The sequence below is a fragment of the Takifugu flavidus genome, chromosome 11, assembly GCF_003711565.1.
Source record: "Takifugu flavidus isolate HTHZ2018 chromosome 11, ASM371156v2, whole genome shotgun sequence".
Lineage (NCBI taxonomy): Eukaryota > Metazoa > Chordata > Actinopteri > Tetraodontiformes > Tetraodontidae > Takifugu > Takifugu flavidus.
This window is the reverse complement of record NC_079530.1, coordinates 13,842,244-13,861,498: the sequence shown is the minus strand read 5'-3', so window position 1 is coordinate 13,861,498 and position 19,255 is coordinate 13,842,244. Positions and strand designations below refer to the sequence as shown.

At 46.5% G+C, this 19,255-nt stretch overlaps 1 protein-coding gene across 1 annotated transcript; it reads right to left on the bottom strand.

Annotated features, from left to right (window-relative positions):
- Positions 1–519: 519 nt before the first annotated feature.
- On the bottom strand, positions 520–18,942 carry ptpn20 (protein tyrosine phosphatase non-receptor type 20). The gene is made up of 46 exons (XM_057047413.1): positions 17,798–18,942; positions 17,522–17,685; positions 16,948–17,013; positions 16,677–16,856; positions 16,530–16,605; positions 16,159–16,239; positions 15,983–16,058; positions 15,622–15,775; positions 15,405–15,476; positions 14,552–14,726; positions 14,269–14,404; positions 14,042–14,180; positions 13,814–13,966; positions 13,543–13,728; positions 13,299–13,461; positions 12,971–13,226; positions 12,808–12,884; positions 12,647–12,724; positions 12,452–12,559; positions 12,234–12,350; positions 11,941–12,149; positions 11,671–11,772; positions 11,398–11,491; positions 10,982–11,067; positions 10,689–10,860; positions 10,132–10,343; positions 9,577–9,675; positions 8,974–9,485; positions 8,308–8,884; positions 8,060–8,230; positions 7,801–7,975; positions 7,516–7,726; positions 7,395–7,432; positions 7,098–7,184; positions 6,407–6,468; positions 6,035–6,196; positions 5,708–5,957; positions 5,501–5,613; positions 5,282–5,364; positions 4,416–4,603; positions 4,178–4,326; positions 3,979–4,069; positions 2,604–2,938; positions 2,311–2,526; positions 2,177–2,239; positions 520–2,074 (listed from the first exon to the last, which is right to left on the bottom strand). The coding sequence occupies exons 1-46, from the start codon at positions 18,015–18,017 to the stop codon at positions 1,970–1,972; spliced, it is 7,239 nt and encodes a 2,412-aa protein (XP_056903393.1). The 5' UTR covers positions 18,018–18,942; the 3' UTR covers positions 520–1,969.
- Between the last annotated feature and the right edge of the window lie 313 nt (positions 18,943–19,255).

The following is a 19,255-nucleotide window of genomic DNA, read 5'->3' as shown; positions in this document are numbered from 1 at the left end:
CGATCCGCCGTTATGTCAGTTATCAGCCATTAAATAAAAAAAGAGGTGACTCTCACACAAGGTGGCGGAATCTAAACGTGAAAAAACCTGGAATAACCGAGCGGCTGTCATTCCTGTCGTAACTTACAGCAATAACAAGGTCTGGAGGCAAGAAGGAGAGAGGAGAGTGTGTGTATGTGTGTGTGTTGGTCACAGAGATAGTGTTCAAGGGCAGACAGTGGGAGTGGAGCGTAAAGACAAGGTGAGGAAGTAAATCTGGCCACTGGCATCATCTTTATATGCGCACGAACATGCGGTGTGTGTGAGGGGTGTCTGTGGCCGTCGCGGAGACCCCATCGGGAGCGACTTATTTACCCTGCAGTAAAACAAGAGAGGGAGTATACCCTACAGTAAAAGGGGAGAAGGGCTCCGCTGCTTTTGATTTAAGGCCACCTCGGAGAACCTTCCGCTCCGACTTTGTTGTTCGGCTTGAGTTACGTCCAGAGTCGAGGGGGGAGAACGCGCGCCATGTAAACAAGCTTCAGAATGGGATTTAATGAGAGCGAGAGGTATTACATTGTTCTCAGATATTGGTTACATACTGGTTTGTACAGTAATATCGATTCAGCATATAAGTGCAGGAGTCCAATTACTACATTAGACAAAGCTAGTGCATTACTGGAGGAGTTCGAACAGAACACAAACATGCACGTATGAGTTGTCTCTGGCTGGAAACCAAGCAACAGAGGCTCTGCAGCCATCCTCAGGACAACAGAGCAGCACTGCGTGGACCTAACTGGAGGGTGTGGTTTCAGTCCAGATTTTGATCAAAAGCTCAAACCTACACATGCATTAAGAGCACTGGTGTGTGTGTGTGTGTGTCTGATATAGCAGCTCATTAGGTACAGGTTACAAGCGCATAAATCCAAAAGTTGAAGTTCAACAGGTATATGCAGAGCATCATCCGGCTGGAGGTGCAGCGCTGCTTACATATTATGTACAGGTCAAGTGGAAAAATGGAAAGTTTGTAAACCTCACAATATTTTTTTCTTTTCTTTTCTTTTCTTTTTTCTTTTTTGCATTTTCTGTAATAAAATAGGTGAAATACCGATAAAGGACGATGTCATGTATCAAAGTGTACTTACACAACTCGTTCGGTAAATGACATTTCATTTAGTTTTGTGCCCAGTTTACAAAAGATCTGTCTAATGACATTCAAATGTTAAATAGGGGGTTGAAGCTAGATGGTTTTATCCAAAAACAACTGATGGTTGAGGATTCTTTTCCTGTATGACTTCTGATCATGTGCGATCACTCACTTTGCTATAAAATGGAGCCACAAAACTAAAAGTGCAACCTTGCCGTCCTCAGCTACATTATTCTAACTACATGGGTTGAGCAGCTCTCCAGTGTGGACAGAATAAACATCTGGTCTAACCACTGTTGGGTGCTCTCAGATCACCACCCTGCTCTTAAATCCTAACCACTTGTGAGAGCAAGTGGTGTGAGTTAATCCAAGGCACTTAATTCTTTTCATTTCCTTAATTAATGAGCAGAACGAAATAAATAAATAAATCAGGTTTCTTTTGCTAATGCCCCACTGTCCCACCGGGTACAAATGCACTTGATTAAACTTTACTCAAGATTCCAGCTACTCCCTTTGGTGGGATACTGTACACCTCTGCACTTGGATGATAATCAATAGAAAGTAGCCAAAACGAATGCGACGTCAAGTAAGATACAATTTAAACAGTGACGCAATTTTAAAAAACAACTAGAGCGAAAAGGCAGATCACACAAAACCCTCAGCGATCTGAATTAAAAGTCATAAAATCACAGCACCGGGAAACACAAACGAGAACAGAAACTGAAGTGACTGTAGCCAAAGTATCAAAATGAAAAAAAGCAGGAGATTTGTAGCGTGATTCCAGGACGAAAACAAAATTTATCAGCAGTCGGATCTGCGACGGCCAGGTTGGAGACGTTACGGCTACTTTGGGGTTTTGGGACTTTCCAGTTGCCATTGGTTGCCGTGAAGCTGTAAAATGCCCTGTAAAACCTCCAACCAGACTTTGTAGCAGAAGAGATACTGTTCCTGAAACCAGAGAGACAAAGGCCACATCAAGCTGTTGAGACCCGTGGTTGCTTTGACAGTGTGAACTTTGAACTCCGCCCCCCCTCCCCAGCTGGCACTGACCTTGGTCTGAATCATTCCATGACGTTGAAGCCTCATCTCTTTTACGATGTCGCTCACATTAATCTGCAGACAGAGAGTGCTATATTATCGCCGCCGCCCTAGTGGACAACCCCGGAACTGCAGCTTCTACTCACAGGCAGATCGCTGTCGATGAGGCCCAGGATGAGGTCGGTGCAGATGAGAACGCCCGCACGGCCGATTCCGGCGCTGCAGTGCACCGTGACGGGCCCTTTGCTGTGCACCAGCCTCATGTAGCGGATGAAGCGGACCAGCTGGTCGGAGCTGTGAGGCACGCCGTGATCGGGCCAGTGTGTGAACTTCAGGTGATGGACCAAATGAGTCTCGCCTGACTGCGGTGAAGACGAGAGCTGAGGCTTCACGCAGACCAAAAAACACCCCGCAGACGCCGATCCTCCCGACCCCTCACCTGTTTCTCCACCATGCGGATGACTTTAATGTGGAAGTACTCCAGGAACTGTTGGTTCTCCAGGTGGAGCTGGTACCCGCCGGCGTCCTGAGACGTCCCCAGCCGCTCCGGCCAGTACTTGTGGCATTTGATCCTTCCTCGCTCCACTTCCTGAGTCATCATGGCCACAACGTCTGACTTGTTTTCCCAGATCATCTGCCAAAAGGCCGTTACGGTGGAGGGCAGAGGGCCCTGGCAGGAGATGTAGAAATACTCCTCGTCTCCCACTTGCATGCGGATGTAGCTGGCGTTGATGTAGTCCTGCTGGTCTCCAATGGCAACACGAGTTTTGTCGTCTTGAAAAATTAACAAACCGAGGAAGCAAAGCAGGCTAGTGAACGAAACTCAGATTTAAAAAAACAACAAAAAACAACACTCAACATGTCCACAAGCATCTTTCCATAAACGGAATGAAACCTGTATTTTTACGTTTGGCGAATCAATTCATCACGCGCCGCTTACGTTGTTGATTTACGCAAATCGGGGAACCGGAGTGCACCGTAAATACGGCCGAGTAAATAGCTCTGTGGTTTGGAACCGGGCTCAACAAATCAGCGCTGTGAAGACATCTATTGATGATGGGATGGGTGATAGACCAGAAGGTAATTAGGAAAGTTTTCACAGTCGGGCCTCCACCGCCACCGCCTCGTTCTCGCCAGAATCCAGACTGGTACTTTAAATAAAACCGTCCCAGGCCTCAGATCTGTTCATAACATGGCTGACATTTCTGGACCTTCAACACAGACAGCAACAGGCTGCGGGGCCATAAAATAAAATGGCTGGAGCAACAGCGGTGTCCCACCGGGGTGGGGGTGGGGGGGGGGGGGTAACTGTTTCATCACATTCATTTATCTCAACTCTGACGCCTAAGTGTGTTTTTGTCTGCATGTGTTTTCCCGCCTGGGTTAAGCTTTGGATTATCCTGCCTGGATTAAACCAAGAACATTTCTGCAAAGAAATGTTGGAGGGATTTAACCTTCCCAACATACAGATGTCTTGCACATTCTTGTTTGTCATCAGTGTTGTTAACCAAAACTGAATCAAAGAGGAATGTGGTTTTCTTGGTTACAGGAAAGTGAATCACTCAAACTAAAAATGAGACGTTGCGCAATAGTTGTGATCTCCTCTACCTTACATAAAGACCTTTTAGTTAAACTAAAGCAAGCACCAAAGTAAAAGGCCAACAGACATTCCTATAAATTCCAACTCTATGACTTTACAAGATGAGGTCGCCAATAAAATATTCGGACAGGTGAACATAAAATGAATTATTGGGGTTTGAACAAAAAAGGCTGCAAATTCAAAAAGGGGCAACGACAAAAGACTTCAGACTTACAAGGAAGGATGTCTCTGTAGCGGTTCTTATCTCTGTTCTCGGGGGCTTTTCCCACCAGACAGTTGTCAGATGGCTTCAAATGCTCCAGAGCCTCAAATGATCAACAAAACCACAATGTTGCGGCTGATTTATTCAGGCCGTCCCCGACCTACATACACCTTCTTTTGTAGTTGCTTTAAATGATTGCGTTTATACATACCATGAACTCTTTGAGCAGATCCTGCTGGTCCAGTTGGTGCTGCAGAATCTGAATGAGAGCTTTGACCCTGGAGCCTGAATACTGGCTGCTCTTAGTGGGACTAACGAGAGCTAAGCTGGCTAGCTGTTCCTCTGTCACAATAGGCGGGCCTGGAGAGAGAAAATAGGATGATAGGGATGCAAATAGTATTGACAGAATTTGTACGTTACGGGAACACATTCAAGGGGATAAAGGTCACCTGTTTGGGCGGAGGCTGTTTCCTCTCCCCTGCTCTCAAACACATCATCATCATCATCATCATCATCATCATCATCATCACCATCATCATCATCTTCTTCTTCTTCTTCTTCACTGCTCCAGAGGTCTGAAGGGTTCTTCTGGATGTTTTTGCAGGACTGGTCCAAGAGTATGGTCACAATTTCTTTCCTGGGGGAGTCAGGGAGGAGGGGTGAGACCACACCATACTCTTCGGTAGGATGGGATGAAATCATGCAAGGCTGAACTTCCTTTCCCTGCGACTTTTCCACCTAAAATACAGTATAAACAAGAAACTAAAATATCTCCATGCTATTCCTACACTCCGAGAGGCTAAAAGCACTAAAATTACTCCGTTCTCTGCAGCAATGCTATGATCTTTTATTGGCCACAGTTCGCCAGCCTGTGTTATGTATTGCTCTTTGCTACCCTCTTGTGGCTAATACGGGAACTACAGTTAAATTGAGCCAAAGTAAAGGAGGAGTGAAGGAAAGGGCACATTAGTACACAACTGTTAAACTTCCAGTTTTCCTCAAATTACAATACTATAAAATGTGTTTGTCTTAAATATCCTATATTAATTGTCTTTTCTGATAAGTAAGCATTGCTATCTATTGGCAAACCCAAGGAAAAATAGTTTATAAAGCTTTTTAGGACTTAGAACAAATTGAAAACAGGCAGCACTGCTATGTTCATGATAATATTTAAGGTGTGGTTTTTAGATTTAGAATCAAACAGTGTTGATGTACATGAGGCAAGCAACTGGTTTAAATAAGGAACTAATCAATTTCACTATAGTGGACAGGCAGGTCATCAAAATGTAAAGAGGGACATTTGGGATGTTGCTACCTGTCAGAAGCTCCATGCAATATGTCAGTGACATTAAGGGATGGGCAGCAAGCTTGGTGAGAAGGGGTGCTCGTACAACTATCCTGTTTCACAAACAAGCAGGCAGGAGAAGCAGGATATTAGTCGTAGTTAGTTTAGCCCCGTAATCAGGGCTGAGGCGATGTGTAATTATCTCTGTATTTCACATTCTTCTGTCAGGTGTGACAATCTGATTAATACCTGAATTACTTCAGCATCGTCCGTTGTTACAACCGTCAGTCGGCGGTGTGGTGGGGGTGGCGGTGCGGCAACACACACCTCAGCGTCAGTGACCAAAGGATACGATGTTTCCTCTGAAATACAGCAAAACAAGAGAAATATGAGCAGTAAAATGAGCAGTAATATCTTAGCAAGTCATTTAGATGCTTCAGTAAAAGACAGTTGTACCAGGCGGATGTTCGGCTGGCTTATCCAGAAGGGTGTCGGGTGAGGGGCAGGTGTCTGGGCTGGACGCAGGAGCAGGCTGCTCTGCTAAAACCCTCTCAGTCTGGGCGGACATGTTGGGCGGGGCGGGCGACTCTGAGTAGGTGAGGGGCAGGATATCTCTGCAGATGGTGAGCTGCACGGTGCCCTCGGCTCTACGCAGGATGTCCACCACCTTATTGTGGCTCAGTCCAGACACAATCACACCGTTCACCTAAAATACACCCCCCAGTGAGGATCAACGTCAACACTAACGATGCAACCGCACAGAGTCGATCAGTCTGATCCAACCTCTAACAGAATATCCCCGACTCTGAGGCGACCGTCCTGTTCCGCGACCCCACCAGAGCAGATTTCCTTCACCCGGAGCATGCTGCCGTTGGTTCCCCCAACTAAAGCAAAGCCGAGACCCCCGCCCTCTGGTTTGGTGAACTCCACCTGCATGATGCAGCTCTGAACCAATCACAGGAGAAAAATATTGAATGGTGAAAAAGACGAAGAGATGCAGTTTCAGTTCGAGAACACTGACGCGTGCGCGGCACAGGGAACGCAGACTCACATTACAACTTGAGAATGAACCAGCACTTTAAAAGGTGTTGAGCTAAGATATCAGGGGGAACCCAGACAGACTGAGAATGATATGGTTGATATTCAGAAGCTTACATTGTGTTCCTGCGCATCGGAGAGATGTCTGACACTTTCAGCTGGCCTACACACAGTTTTGGCTGGGAAAAAAAGAAAATAAAAGACAGCGGCTTCAGTTATTTGGGCTCAAAACGTAGGGCAGTAAAAGTGGAACAGAGAAGGAAAATACGAATTCGAAAAAAAGAGGACATCTTAAATTACATTTCAGCCATTTCCAATTTCGGTAACAAGCAGAGAGTGAAAGAGAGAGCAAGGAAAAAACAAAACACCGTGCGCACAAACCTCCCGCCACCGTGGTCATTTTGAGAGAGACGTGTTGACGGTTGCGTCTGGCCTATGACAGGTGAACAAGGTCGGTCCTTTCAGAGTGACCCTCTACACTGTCCCCTACTATTGCATGCACAGTCACCCGGCAACTGAGCTACCTGCTTGATAGACCACCGCGTAGCATTGTCTGTGCATGAGCATGTGCGCGCATGTGTACGGGTGTGTGTGCATGTGATAGCTATAGTGCTGCAGTCCAATACACCAGTGGAGGTCCAGAGGCTTGCTAATTATTAATCTTGCTGTGTGAGGCCAGCATCTGTCTGTCATCATTTAGATCACACACACATGCACACACACACACACACACACACACACACACACACATGGAGCTACAATGAAAAGAGAACTAATGCAAATGTTTGCAGAAGAGAGGGGAACTTGCCATCATCCGTAGGCAAGTCTCTTTCTGGAGACATGGTCTCTTCAAAACGAGCAAAGAACTTCTTGTCTTTTTTCCAGTCAAACAGACCTAAAACAAATAAATCAGTAAATCAAAGGCGACCCACAAAAACATGTAAAAATCCCCCCCCCTCTGTTGTCACAGAGGTGAAAGAGGTGAAAACACCTCTGCTAATAATTGACCCAAACATATCTGGTTTCCAGGCAGCACACCCACGCCTGTGGACCAGAAGGGTCCAGTTTGTGTCCAGTTTATGAAAACCCTCACTTAAATCCTCACCGTTCCACTTGGCCTTAGGGGTCACTGGCTGGTCTTCTCTGTGACAGACAGCAACAGCAGGATTATTCGAAGCTCCGAAAAGCAAAACCACATCATCTCCTCATCATTTCAGGGCACGCACCTGAGGACCTTTAGTTTAACCTTACGAGGAGCAGCTTCGCAGGCTTTGACCGCATCTTCCAGGGTCATTCCCAGGGTGCACCTGCCACAGATGTAAAGAATTTTGTCGTTGGGCTGGACACTTCCCTCCTCACTGGCCGGGGAGCCTGGCACCACCTCCAGACAGTAGATGCCCTGCCATTTACTGCCAATGCCGCCTGTCAACTTTATACCTACAGGTGAAACGCACAGACGGTCAAATGTCACGGTGGAAAGGTGTGAAAATACACGCGTGCTTGTGTCTCACCCAGCTGTCCTGACGGGGTCTTGTGGAGAACTATGTCAGACAGGCTGTCACAGGAAGCCGGGGCCACGAGATTCGTGACCGCCCTCCCCAGTGTCATACTCAGCCGCCTCGGAGATGACCTGAGGATCGTCATGGCGACATCATCCGCCACACTGGTAACATCGTGTCCATTTACCTGGGGAAAGGGGACAGAAATGGTGGGTCTAACCAGCACATTTCCCCAAGATGTCTTTTAAAAAAGGCGTCTGGTTCTGCGTACGGTGATGAGCCGGTCTCCCGCCCTCAGTCGTCCATCTGACTTGGCTGGGTTGTCAAGGATTTCCTGTATGTAGTAGCAGTTGTCCAGCTTGCTTCTGGTGATCGTGAACCCAAAACTTCCGCTCCTGGACTTGGTCAGAAGCACCGTGAGCTCAAATTCTTTCACCAAACCCTACCGGGTGACAAGCATGACGTCTGTTTTTAAGCGATGGCGAGCTGAGCTGAAATTTCTAACCAGCACAAACTTGCCTTCCTTCTGCTCTCTTCCTCCTCTTCGTCAAGATCATCTTCATCGTCGCGATCCCTGCAGTCCCTGTCTCTCTTTTCCACACCGTCCCTGGCACGTAAATGGCGGTGTGAAGGGGCGGCCAGTGCCGTGGGGGGCAGCGCCAGGGCACAGGGGGGCCTAGACGGGAAGACCTGGGTTGTGATAGGCATCAGTGGAGGAGGAGGCTTAGGTGGCGGCACCATAGGTTTGACTTCGTAGTGACCCGAGTGGAGACCCTGATGGACCAGGTGGTTCGTGGTTTTCGGCGGCTGGGTTGTGAGCGGCTGCGCCAGGGAGCAAGGGGTCGGCGTGTCAGGCGGGAGGCTGAGGGGGGAGACGGTAGCAGCGGGCATGTAGGGACCCAGACCCGGATTGTGAGCGGCGAAACGAGGCACGCTGCCAGAGGGTTGAGCGTTAGGGGCCGTGAGGGCAGTCGTTGGATTGTGAGGAGGGTCCAGGGTGGAGCTAATGGTCAGATACTCTTCGTTCGCCACAATAGACAGTCCGTTTCCCACCAGGCAGTAAGTCACTCTGCCCTCGGCGTCTTCTCTGACTCCACTGTGGAGAAACAGACCAAGTTGGATATTGTGGATGTTTTTAAGTACAGTCCTATAAGTAAAATAAGTATAAGTAAAATCCCATATTACCTGGCATATGCATAATTTGAGGTAGTCTTGGGACACACATCTGTCAGCATTACTGCTGAGCTGGCTGCTGCTACAACCTCCTCCTCCTCTTCTTCATTCTTCTTATTCTCCTGTGTGTCCATCTGCTGTCGCTCCTCCGGTGGAGCCTCTATCGGACCCGCTGGACACTCTGCACCAGCTAAGGTATCAGATGTGGGTGACGCCGGGGAGGCGGGCGAAACGGGGGACGGGGGTGACGTCGGTGAGGTGGGTGACGGTGGCGAGCGGGGAGGAGATGGGAAAGGCGGATTGACCTGCTCTTCGCTGTCCAGACCTTCTTTGGCCTCCACGAGCGCTACAGCCGCAGGAGGTTCTGAGCTCTTCTCCTCTGTGGCAGTCGGGTTTTCCTGGGGCAGGGACGCCACCTGAGCGGCTTTTTTGATATCAAAGTCAAATTTAAGGAGCTGGCTATAATCCTCCCCAAGTTTGATGTCCAGAGAGCGTGAGCGGACTTCACGGAAGTGTGCAGGACTCTACAGAATCCAACAGAAGGCACCTTATTCAACTGGATATATGAGATGTTATACTACAGTAAGGCGTGTATGCTTGTGTGCGCGAGCTCACAAGTGTGTTATCATCCACTTCATACACTATTCCAGGACCGGGTCGGCAGATGAGCAGGCAAACTTCAGGTGGAGCTCCACGTAACATGAATAAAACTCTCTGAAAGACAAAACCAAGCAGCAGAAAGTGATTTGACCCTCGCTTGTGCCCGTGGATTTCCAACCGTAAACATCAAACACTAATTCACTTTGCTAATTCTAAATCGTATGAGATTAAAGGCTTAGTCAAGCAGTGACGTGGTGCTGATCTTAGGGAGGAGCTGGGTCACACACACTCACTGGAGCAGCTCATTCACAAACAACCTTTGAACAGACTTCATCAATAAACAATAGAAGAGTCCAATCAGTGTGCGAAAAGGAGACATTTCTCAAAGAGACGCGTAATAACATCCATATCAAGAAAATAAATCATGAAGTAAGGAACATTTTACAATATAAACATAGAAAAGCGCTTAATATGACCTTCCAGCTTGTCGTAATTACCGAATTAACACCGTGAGGTCAAATGAACATAAATCCAAGAGGAAGGACTGAAAACGATTGTGGACACCCAGACCTGATAGGAGAGATCTTTCAGAGGCTCGCTGTTGACTGACAGGATGACGTCCCCCTCTCGCAGGAGGCCGCTCTCCAGCGCTGGCTGTCCTGGGAAAAGACGTTTAATGCGAACAACGCTGCCATTATCCAACCCCGAGCGAAGCTGGGAAATGTTGAAACTAAAGCCGAGCCCAGACAAACTCTTCCTCAGGACCACTTCGTGAGTATTTTCTAGGAAAGGAGAGACAAAGAAGACGGCGGTAATGTGATGTGTTCGTTGTCATCTGTCATCAGGTGTGTGATATCCATATGAATCTCCCCGCTTGTTTTTAATGAAGAGCAGGAAGCTTCACAAAGATGCGGGGGCCTGTTTGTTTAACTAAGCTCAAATGGCGGCTTCAAGGTTTCAAGCAGACGCAGTCTCGGGGGGACAGGGGGGAGCAGATCAGCGCTGGATGGCTCTGACAGGGACCACAATGTAGCTGTCAGATGACTCACAGTCACCTCTGGGCTCTGTGTGCAGCAATGTGTGTGTGTCGTGTTCAGCAATGTGGCACTTTGTGTCTGCCTTCTCACCATCAGTCACAAAGCTGTAGTCCTTGGCGCGACCACTCAAGGTCGTTTCTATGGAGACCTCAGTCCTAGGGGGCTGTGCATGTGACGAACTGTGGGCCAGAGGGGGGCAGGGTGAGTCGGGCCTGGGTTCCAGTGTTATTGTGGGCTCCCTTTCCAACAGCAGGGTCACCACCTACGGAAGAGCAGATGCAGATACACACTTTTTACAAGCAGCTGGGGGTAACGCAAATGCGTACACTGAACAAAGAGGACAGACGTGCATGTGCGCCGGCATGTGTGTGTGCTTTGCATACCTCTCCAGTCTTCTTGAGGCACTCAACAGCTTGTTGGTGAGTCACGCCCTTCAGGTTAATTCCGTCAACCTCCAGCAGTCTGTCACCTGTCATATGGACAATCACAACTCTCATCATCATTAGCAACATCAATACATCATACACAGTATAAGAATGTGCGTGTGTGTGTGTGTGTGCGGGCGCGGGCGCGTGTGCAAGCATGTGTGTGAAACATGCCAGCACGTGTTTCTGCTTAGTGGAGCAGAAACAGGGTAGAAACTGACACAACACTGTGGATTCAGAAGCACTAACGTATTGAAAAAAACAAACCAGTTGTGACAAAATGCACGGCACAAATCCATTGAACATTTAGTTGTTTAATACCATTTGTTGACGTTGTTTTTATGCCATGTGGAAGGAAGAATAATTAAATTTACCAATCTGAATACGTCCGTCCTGTTCCGCAGCACCTCCAGGTACCAGACTCTTGATGTAAATGCCCCCATATCGCACAGTTGTGTTTATTCCTCCCTTTGGACCAAAAAAAAAATGTTTTTCATTATATATTCTTTCAGTTTATTGCTTTCATATACACTGAAAGCTTGGGAGAACTAAATGATTTACGTGGTTAAATATTTATTTTTAAAACTGCTTTATAGAACATTTGTATATTTTCATATATTTGTAGGAATGTGTGAGTTTCCTCTCACAGCAACACTGATGCCGAGGCTACCGCTGCTCTTCTTCAGCTCCAGAACAAACCGCTCTGCTGTTTTCAAACTTATGATGGATGGTGACCTTGAACACGCGTCCTGAAAAGCAAAGTTGAAATGAGGAAAAATGAACAGATAAGGCTTTTATTTCAAAGAGAATGACGTTTATGATGTCCCTCAACTGTTTAATAAATAGTGCTGCCACATATGAACTATACCTGAGGCTTTAGTTGCTATGAAAAGAAGGCCATCTTCTGCTATTCTCACCTGTGCGTCATGTATCCGCACAACAGGAATGTGAAGTCTCTTGTTCTGTTTTGGAGTTGCCATGCTCGACAGCGTGATGGCCTCCTCCAGCTCCTCCACGACAGGACGGTAGTCGGCTCCGCTCAGCGTGGTCTGGGACCCGAAGCCCCTCTCCAGTGCCAAACCGAGAGTACTTTGACTCAAGGAGCTCCTGCTGTCCTTCAGGGACTCTAAAAGAGGACGATTCTAGGTTGAAGTGTATGAGCGCTGCATTCAGGATGACATGAAAGTTGACTCTTTCTAAAAGATCTCACGTTTGGGCTGGGAGACGATGAGCTCCACCTCGTCCGGGCTGCTTTGCAGGATTGCGGCAGCATCAGTGAACGTCACTCCTTCCAAGCTGATCTTGTTTAGAGAAATGAGACGTCCCCCTGCAAATTAAAATAAACCACTCAAGCCCGTTTTTACCTTTTGCAATGATAAGCTGCATAAACACGAGCCCTTCTATAACAGATTTTTTGGAGCATTGTACCAGGTTTGATGCGTCCGTCTTTATCTGCAGGTCCATCGGGGACGACAGAGGCGATGAAAATCCCCAAGTCCAGTTTACCCGTATTGTCCTCGCCAACGATCACGAAGCCTGAAATGCGGACAGGAGCCTTTTCTTGAAGAAACCTTACACTCACCTGACTCAGGAAACCTGCCACGTCTCTCTTAATAACCTCACCAAAGCCCAGTTTCTGATCTTTCTTCAGGGTCACGCACACGATCTCTCTCTCTGGCGAGCTCCGTGTTGGCGTATCAACTGCACATGTTGTTCAGACACGGAGGAAACTTTTTCTTCTTCAGGTTCTCATGACTGTGAAGTCAAATCCCGGACATACTCACAGCGTGTGGAAGAGGCGTCGGAGTCCTGCTTCTGCAGCGACACGCTGGACATCATTCTGGGAATTATCCCTGGAGCGCTGCAACAGGAGCACAACTGCATTAGCAGCTGGTTGCTGAATGCTCATAGATGGTAGGAATCATCGTCACGGTCATCAATAATTACCTCCACACTCGCTCTTTTTGGTCTCGGAAGTCTCCTGGGTCATGGAGCTCCTTGTGGAGCTCTCTGCTCATCTCCCTCCTCATCTCCCTCTGCTGACGCAAGCGCTCCTCTAACTTGGCAGTCAGGTCATCGCATGACTTGGAGATGGAATCTGGTTGACCAGGCGTCAAGCCGATGTGATTCAGCATTCCCTCTGAGCACGACATCTGCTTCAGGTTCAAACTGGGATCCCGGTACACGGACATGTACTTCTCATCTGATGGAACAGAGGAGATTCCAGTGACCGATCTCTCCTGCCAAGGGCCCAGTATTGAATGCGATTCGCGACCTGGTATCACGGTGTGGTTGAGCTGGCGCGACGTCATCTCGCTGTGAAACTTGTGCTGTGCCGAGCAGAGGTTCAGGAGGTACTGCGCTATTTTGGAGCTTTCTGTCACGAAACCGTGCTTTTTCCCGCTGGGTCCGCCACATTCTATGATCAGCTTACGTCTCTGAAAGACACACAAATGTCTTCCGTTAGGGACACGATCACAAATGAGCTGTGAAGCGTTGGATCTCACGTCCAAGTTTACCCCGGTGGAGATGGAGTCGGTCTCCCTCCAGAGGAAGCGTCTGGTCACCGTCCGGATGTGGTTCTTCATCTCATACACAATGATTCCTTTAGCACAGACTCCCAAAACCAACTCTCCCACCACGGGCCTTTTCTCCCTCCCCACCCGATGGAACATCACCCCATACTCGGGCAACTGTTGGGCAATCTGAAGAGCAGAGTTCAACACATTTGCCTTACATTTAAAGTTATTTACAGTACAAGCAATTGATCAAAAGAAAAAGTGTAAACACCTTTAGATACTCTGTTTCTGCCTCCTCGGGACTCATGTGGACATGGCTTGCATGCAATCTTGGCAACTCCTCTTTAATAGTGGGCAGGGCCAGTTTCTCCAGCATCCTCTTGGAAACATAATGTTCTGGCTGGTAATAATTCTTACCGTACAACTACAACCACACAAAGAACCCGATTAGACCAAGCTGGCGTTTCAAAGACACGCTTTAGATTTGAAGCCTTCTTACCTCTGGAATATAGTCCCCAAATTCAACCTGTAGCGCCAGCGCAACCAAATACAAGCCTGTCTCCTCGTTACAGTAAAGTCTGTCCTCCAAGATGTCCTTACGCAGCTGTAAGTAGTACTGATGGCGAGTCAGTTTGTGCCTGGAACATAGGCAGGAAAAGCAGAAAAAAATAAAGTGAGAAATCTTTCCTCACTACAAGAAGAAGTAAAGAGCCGTGCGATGCTTACAAAACAAAGGAGATGTCATCCACAAAGTATTTGACTCGGAGGAAGACCAAAAAGGAGGACATCTGCCCTTTCTTCCAACTGTCAGGTGCAACTTTGGAAATTTTTGTTTCATGTTCCAAAAAGAAATACTCATCATCTGCAAAACAAGGAGAAAACTCCTGTGTCATTTGATTTAAAAATGCCTCCTATGGTACAATATGAACACTTTTTTTTTGTTCAAATTCCCTCCCACAACTGGCTGTGCAGTCGGTATCAGGACACGCCGGGTCCGGTTTCTCCTTACCGTCAAGGAAGGCAAGACTGAAGTAGAAGTGTTCCACCAGATTTGCGTGAGCCACCACCATGTCAAACACATCTCTGGCCCTGGACTTAATGTCACAGCGAACCACCACATATTGTCCATTAGGAAGCACTACAGTCACTTCTCTCTGAGACGAACAAGAACGTCCTTTTCTGGACTGTGGTGGGTACACACAAACAAGCACACACACACGGACACAAAGAACACATTCACATGCAGGTACACAATACGAACAGTGTACGTGCAACATCACATTACATAAACATGTAGATGAAATAAACTATATCATGTGAAGTTAGTGACTGCATGAGAATGCACCTGCTTAAATATAAGTAATTCCAGGCAACTGGTGGCAATTTAAAGGGGTTAGAGTATAGAGACACATGGAGACAAACCACTTCAAGCAGCTCAGACACAAGGCTGAAAACTAGAGGATATATATTAAAAAGGAAAGATGAACACTGAACATCCTGGTTCAGCTGAATCCACGTATAAAATGGAAGGAATGTGTCACAGCAAGTCTTCATTCCCTAAGATCTTCTTACAGCGAGTAAGAAGGTCTTTACTCTGTTGAGCCATCAGGAAAGGCAGCATATTTGGGGGACACCGACCTCATGCACATCACCACATACACGGCACTGTGTCAGGGTCAGAGGTTAGAAAATGAATGTAACAAAATCTGCTCATATCTAGCTGTCTTATTTTGAAAAGGTTTTTCTCCATTTTGAAATAGTAAATCCATATGCCAGAACATTGAACGGGAAACATTCAAGTTCATGGCTGGCTGTCCACCAGTGATTTCCCCTCATTTAGAAACCGGAGATGAGAAATTTACCACAATTGATCCTGGAAGCTCCAAAAGTATTTGTGGTTCGTCAGACATTCGGATGAACTCCGGACCCAAAGCCTGACAAAAAAAAACAACAACAAAAAAGGTAACAGCAAGAAAGTAACTCACTTTTTAGACAATTCATCACCCTCATCGGGTCTAATTCCTCTCATTCTCAAGCTGAACGCTGCTTTTGAGAAAAGATGCTGAACAATGGTGTTACCTTTGCTTTCCTCTGACTCAGGCTGAGTGAGGAGTCACTGAAGGTGATGGAAGGACTCTGAGACCTGCCTGGTGTCTTGGGGGACATGTCGTGATGGGGGCTCCTACCGAGCCAGCTGGAGTTGCTGTCCCTGTGACGAACCCCACGAGGGATTCTGGAGGGAGCCAGAGGTTTTTGGGGAAGGACAGGGTGTAATAGTTAGTACAGGCAGGAACAGTCAAAGTCAGAGACAATGTCAAGACTCAAAGTTATTACGGACAATAAATAAGCTCCAAATCATGGAGAAATGAGTTCCTGTTCAAGGGGAAACCATAGCTGAAGGATAATTGGGCAATAAATTATGCAGACATAGAGTACAAACCTGTCTAAAGAGGAGTGGTACAACGGTGTTGGAGAACTCCTCGGTCTTTGTTTCCAATGCCTCTGAGATAAACTCCCTACAACAGCAAACACGAACAGTTCATTTCCCCCAGAATGAAGCAGGCACAAATTTGCTTCATTTGACAGACTCTTCCTGTTTTGGCTTCATGTGAATACCTGACTTTGAGTCAGAGTCGGTGGAGTCTCTCCTCCCTTCAGGGCTCCCTTCCCCAAAGTCTGCAAATGGCTTCCTTTTACCTGTCAGGGAGGTAAGAGATAAAGAATGACAGCTACGCCTGATTCCTGCAGTCTGTGCGCCACTGGGATGTGGAGATATTTGTACAGCAGTGAGGCCAGCAGGGAGTTTTACCCAGGAACACAACTCTCTGTATCTGATTATTGGCTCGCGCCGGAATCTAATCCTGAGCTTGCTTTAGGATAAGATTTTAATCCTGTTGTACGCTGGCTCTCCTGTCATAAGAACTTCTTTCTGTAAATGAAGTCTTTAGGGGAAGGGATTTGTGATGTTTAAAGACATAGATACGTACCATGAAGCCTCTCTCTTATCATCTGGCTTCTGCCACTCAAAGGAACATTACTGTCTTGGTGAGACTCTTGATCCACCTGGAAGAAGAAAAAAAGTGATGCGCTCACATACGACAACAGAAGCAGTTACGATGGAACTCTATACCCACCGGTTCACGGAAAACGTCCTCCACCAGCCGTTTGATGACCTTGGTGGGCGAGGGCAGAATGGAGGCCTTGTGCTGAGACTCGCAGGCTTCCAGGATGGAGTTGAGATTGAGTCTCCGGTGGGCCATGTCCTCACACATGCTGAGGAGGAGGCTGTTGAGGTGGTCACTCAGCTGGACGGGCTGAGAGCAAAAAAGAAAAAGAGAAATACCATCATAACTGTGTGATATAGCTCTGATTTTAGATTTAAATATAAAAACACAGAGTTACCACCTGATTTTGAGGTAGTTGAAAATCAACTGCCCAGTAGAGAGTCATACCCAGTGAATAGACCAGCATCTAGGCAACAAAGTGAGTTGTTTAATATATTTTTTAAAGAATGAAATAGTGCTGTGACACATGGCAAAATGACTAAAACGAGCATTGTATACTCTGACAGAAAAACGTCTGTATTCTGTGGAGGGCTACTCCAAATTTATAATTATGTTGCTGTTACGATCCCAGTTATGTTGTTTAGTTGGCTTTTACTGTGCGCTAATATAAATATATTTCAGCTAAATTTCTTTTTAAAAATATTTTGAAACAACATAGTCAGGCTCTCCAATAAATACTTTCTTTTGAATGCCAATAACTCAATATTCAAATACTGAATTAAAAGCATTACGTCTACTCGGCCACTAGGTGGCGTAGTTACACCTTGGAATTTCTTACCAACCAACTTCTGACAATTTTACACGAATGGAAAAGCTGCATTTGGATGTGATTAAAAATCAGAAGCATGGGTAAAGTGCGTGTGTGCGTGTGACCATTAAGTGGACAGATCAGCTTTGAAGACTGATGCACAGACCCTCTCTGTGGCAGGTCTGCTTGAGCTTGCGCGGCCCTGCAGCATCTCAGGGGCGGTGAAAGTGGATACTTCATCCGATAGGCCACAGTTCTTAAAAGCTAAGGTGCCAGTGGCTGACAGCAGCAAGGAGGCGGGGCTTATGATATTAGACATATTATTCACACCTGGGAAAAAAAGAGGTGATATTTGTCCTGTATTCCAGTCAGTGACAGTTGTAATAATCGCAGTTACATTGATTAACATAAAGGAAAAAAGAAGTTGCCCACAGCTTATTACCCTTGTAGGAGACATCCACCAAAGCCTCTGCAGAGCCCAGCAGCAGGGACCAGACCTCCTCCTCCTGCAGGGGTCCTCCTCGAGCCTCCAACACTTCAGCCAGAGTCACAAATGTGCTGCTCATCCTGCACTCATTCCAAGCATGCGCCTGAGGATGAGCAGCACAGGCAGCACAATCACATGCACACAGCTGCACCGGCACACTTTTTCTCATGATCATTCCAAGAAATTGTTTTCGCACCGGACCCAGATTAGATTAGGTTCATGAGTCACACTGCTTCTCCTCGCCTCTGCTTTCATAACGGGCTTACGTCTGACCTGAAGACAGTTCTGGGTTCACCAAAGAATCTGTGTCAGAGCTCAGCTTTGTTTATTTAATGTACACAGAGGGCAGCCATTAGCGTCACAGTCCACAGAGGTGATGCTATACACAGAAAGACAGTACTCAGAACATTATTCATTTAAATTCCTAATCAAGTTGGCATCTATAACACACAATAATGTGTTCTGTATATTTGACATGTATTTACTTAGTTTCCATTTATTTAAGAAAGGTGCAATAATTCAAATAGTTCAGTATAAACAGGTAAATCCCACAGCATTTGTTGTCTCTACACCTTGAAGTTTCTATCTTCTGAGTTATAAATCATTAAACTTGGACCATGACCAGTTAAACCAGACAAAACTACCACCAAATCACTGCATGATTAGCATTTGAGATTTAAACCTTTTAATTGCATTTCTAAGATGTGTATTGGTGCTATTTGACCCCATGATGTAGAATTCCGGTTTTTAAATGTCACAATCACTTCTGCCCTGAGTAAATCTTATAATAATACAGTTTTTTCCGATCGTGTGCCAGCCTAACCAGACAACACACAACATTAAGAGTAAAGTGACAAAAAATAAATAAATAAAACTCAGGCTAAATTCAGGCTCCTGAATCCTTGAATAAGTGCATTCTGCATTATGATTCCTTAGATTGTCCAGCATGTTTGGACTGAAGCAGCGCATGCATGACTCCAAAGATCCGGTCAAAAGCCCCTCTTATTATCCTGACAAACACCCTTCTTGACCCACTAAGCAGATAACCTAATGATGTACAAACAGCTAGAGGAGAGGCTGTTTTCCAGGGAATTAGGCACAAATTGCTGCTTCAGGATCTGCCTCTCTCGCACCTTTCTTACTTCAGTCCAAAATGCCAAAGCATCACTGCAGTCTTGAGGAAGCAATAATGATAGTATGGAAATGAAGCCACCGTCGTGTAGTTTAAAGACACAGCAATAGCATCCTGTCAGTTTCCACACACTGGCTGACACTGAACATGAGGACTGGACAGGACCTTTAAAGGGAATCTCAACAAGGTCCCATTGCGCCTTAAATTAAACGATCAATGAAGAGAATATAAACGTTCGCGCCGGATAAGGGAACGAATTCATCAATCTGTACATAAACCAG

Bases quoted from the DNA above. Each gene is read 5' to 3' on its own strand.
- ptpn20 (XM_057047413.1), bottom strand. From the start codon at position 18,017: ATGATCATGAGAAAAAGTGTGCCGGTGCAGCTGTGTGCATGTGATTGT. The intron at 14,405-14,551 runs GTAAGGAGAAAC...CTTGTTTTGCAG, and splicing joins CAGTCTTGCCTTCCTTGACG to ATGATGAGTATTTCTTTTTG. The intron at 12,725-12,807 runs GTGAGTATGTCC...CAACATGTGCAG, and splicing joins CGACGCCTCTTCCACACGCT to TTGATACGCCAACACGGAGC.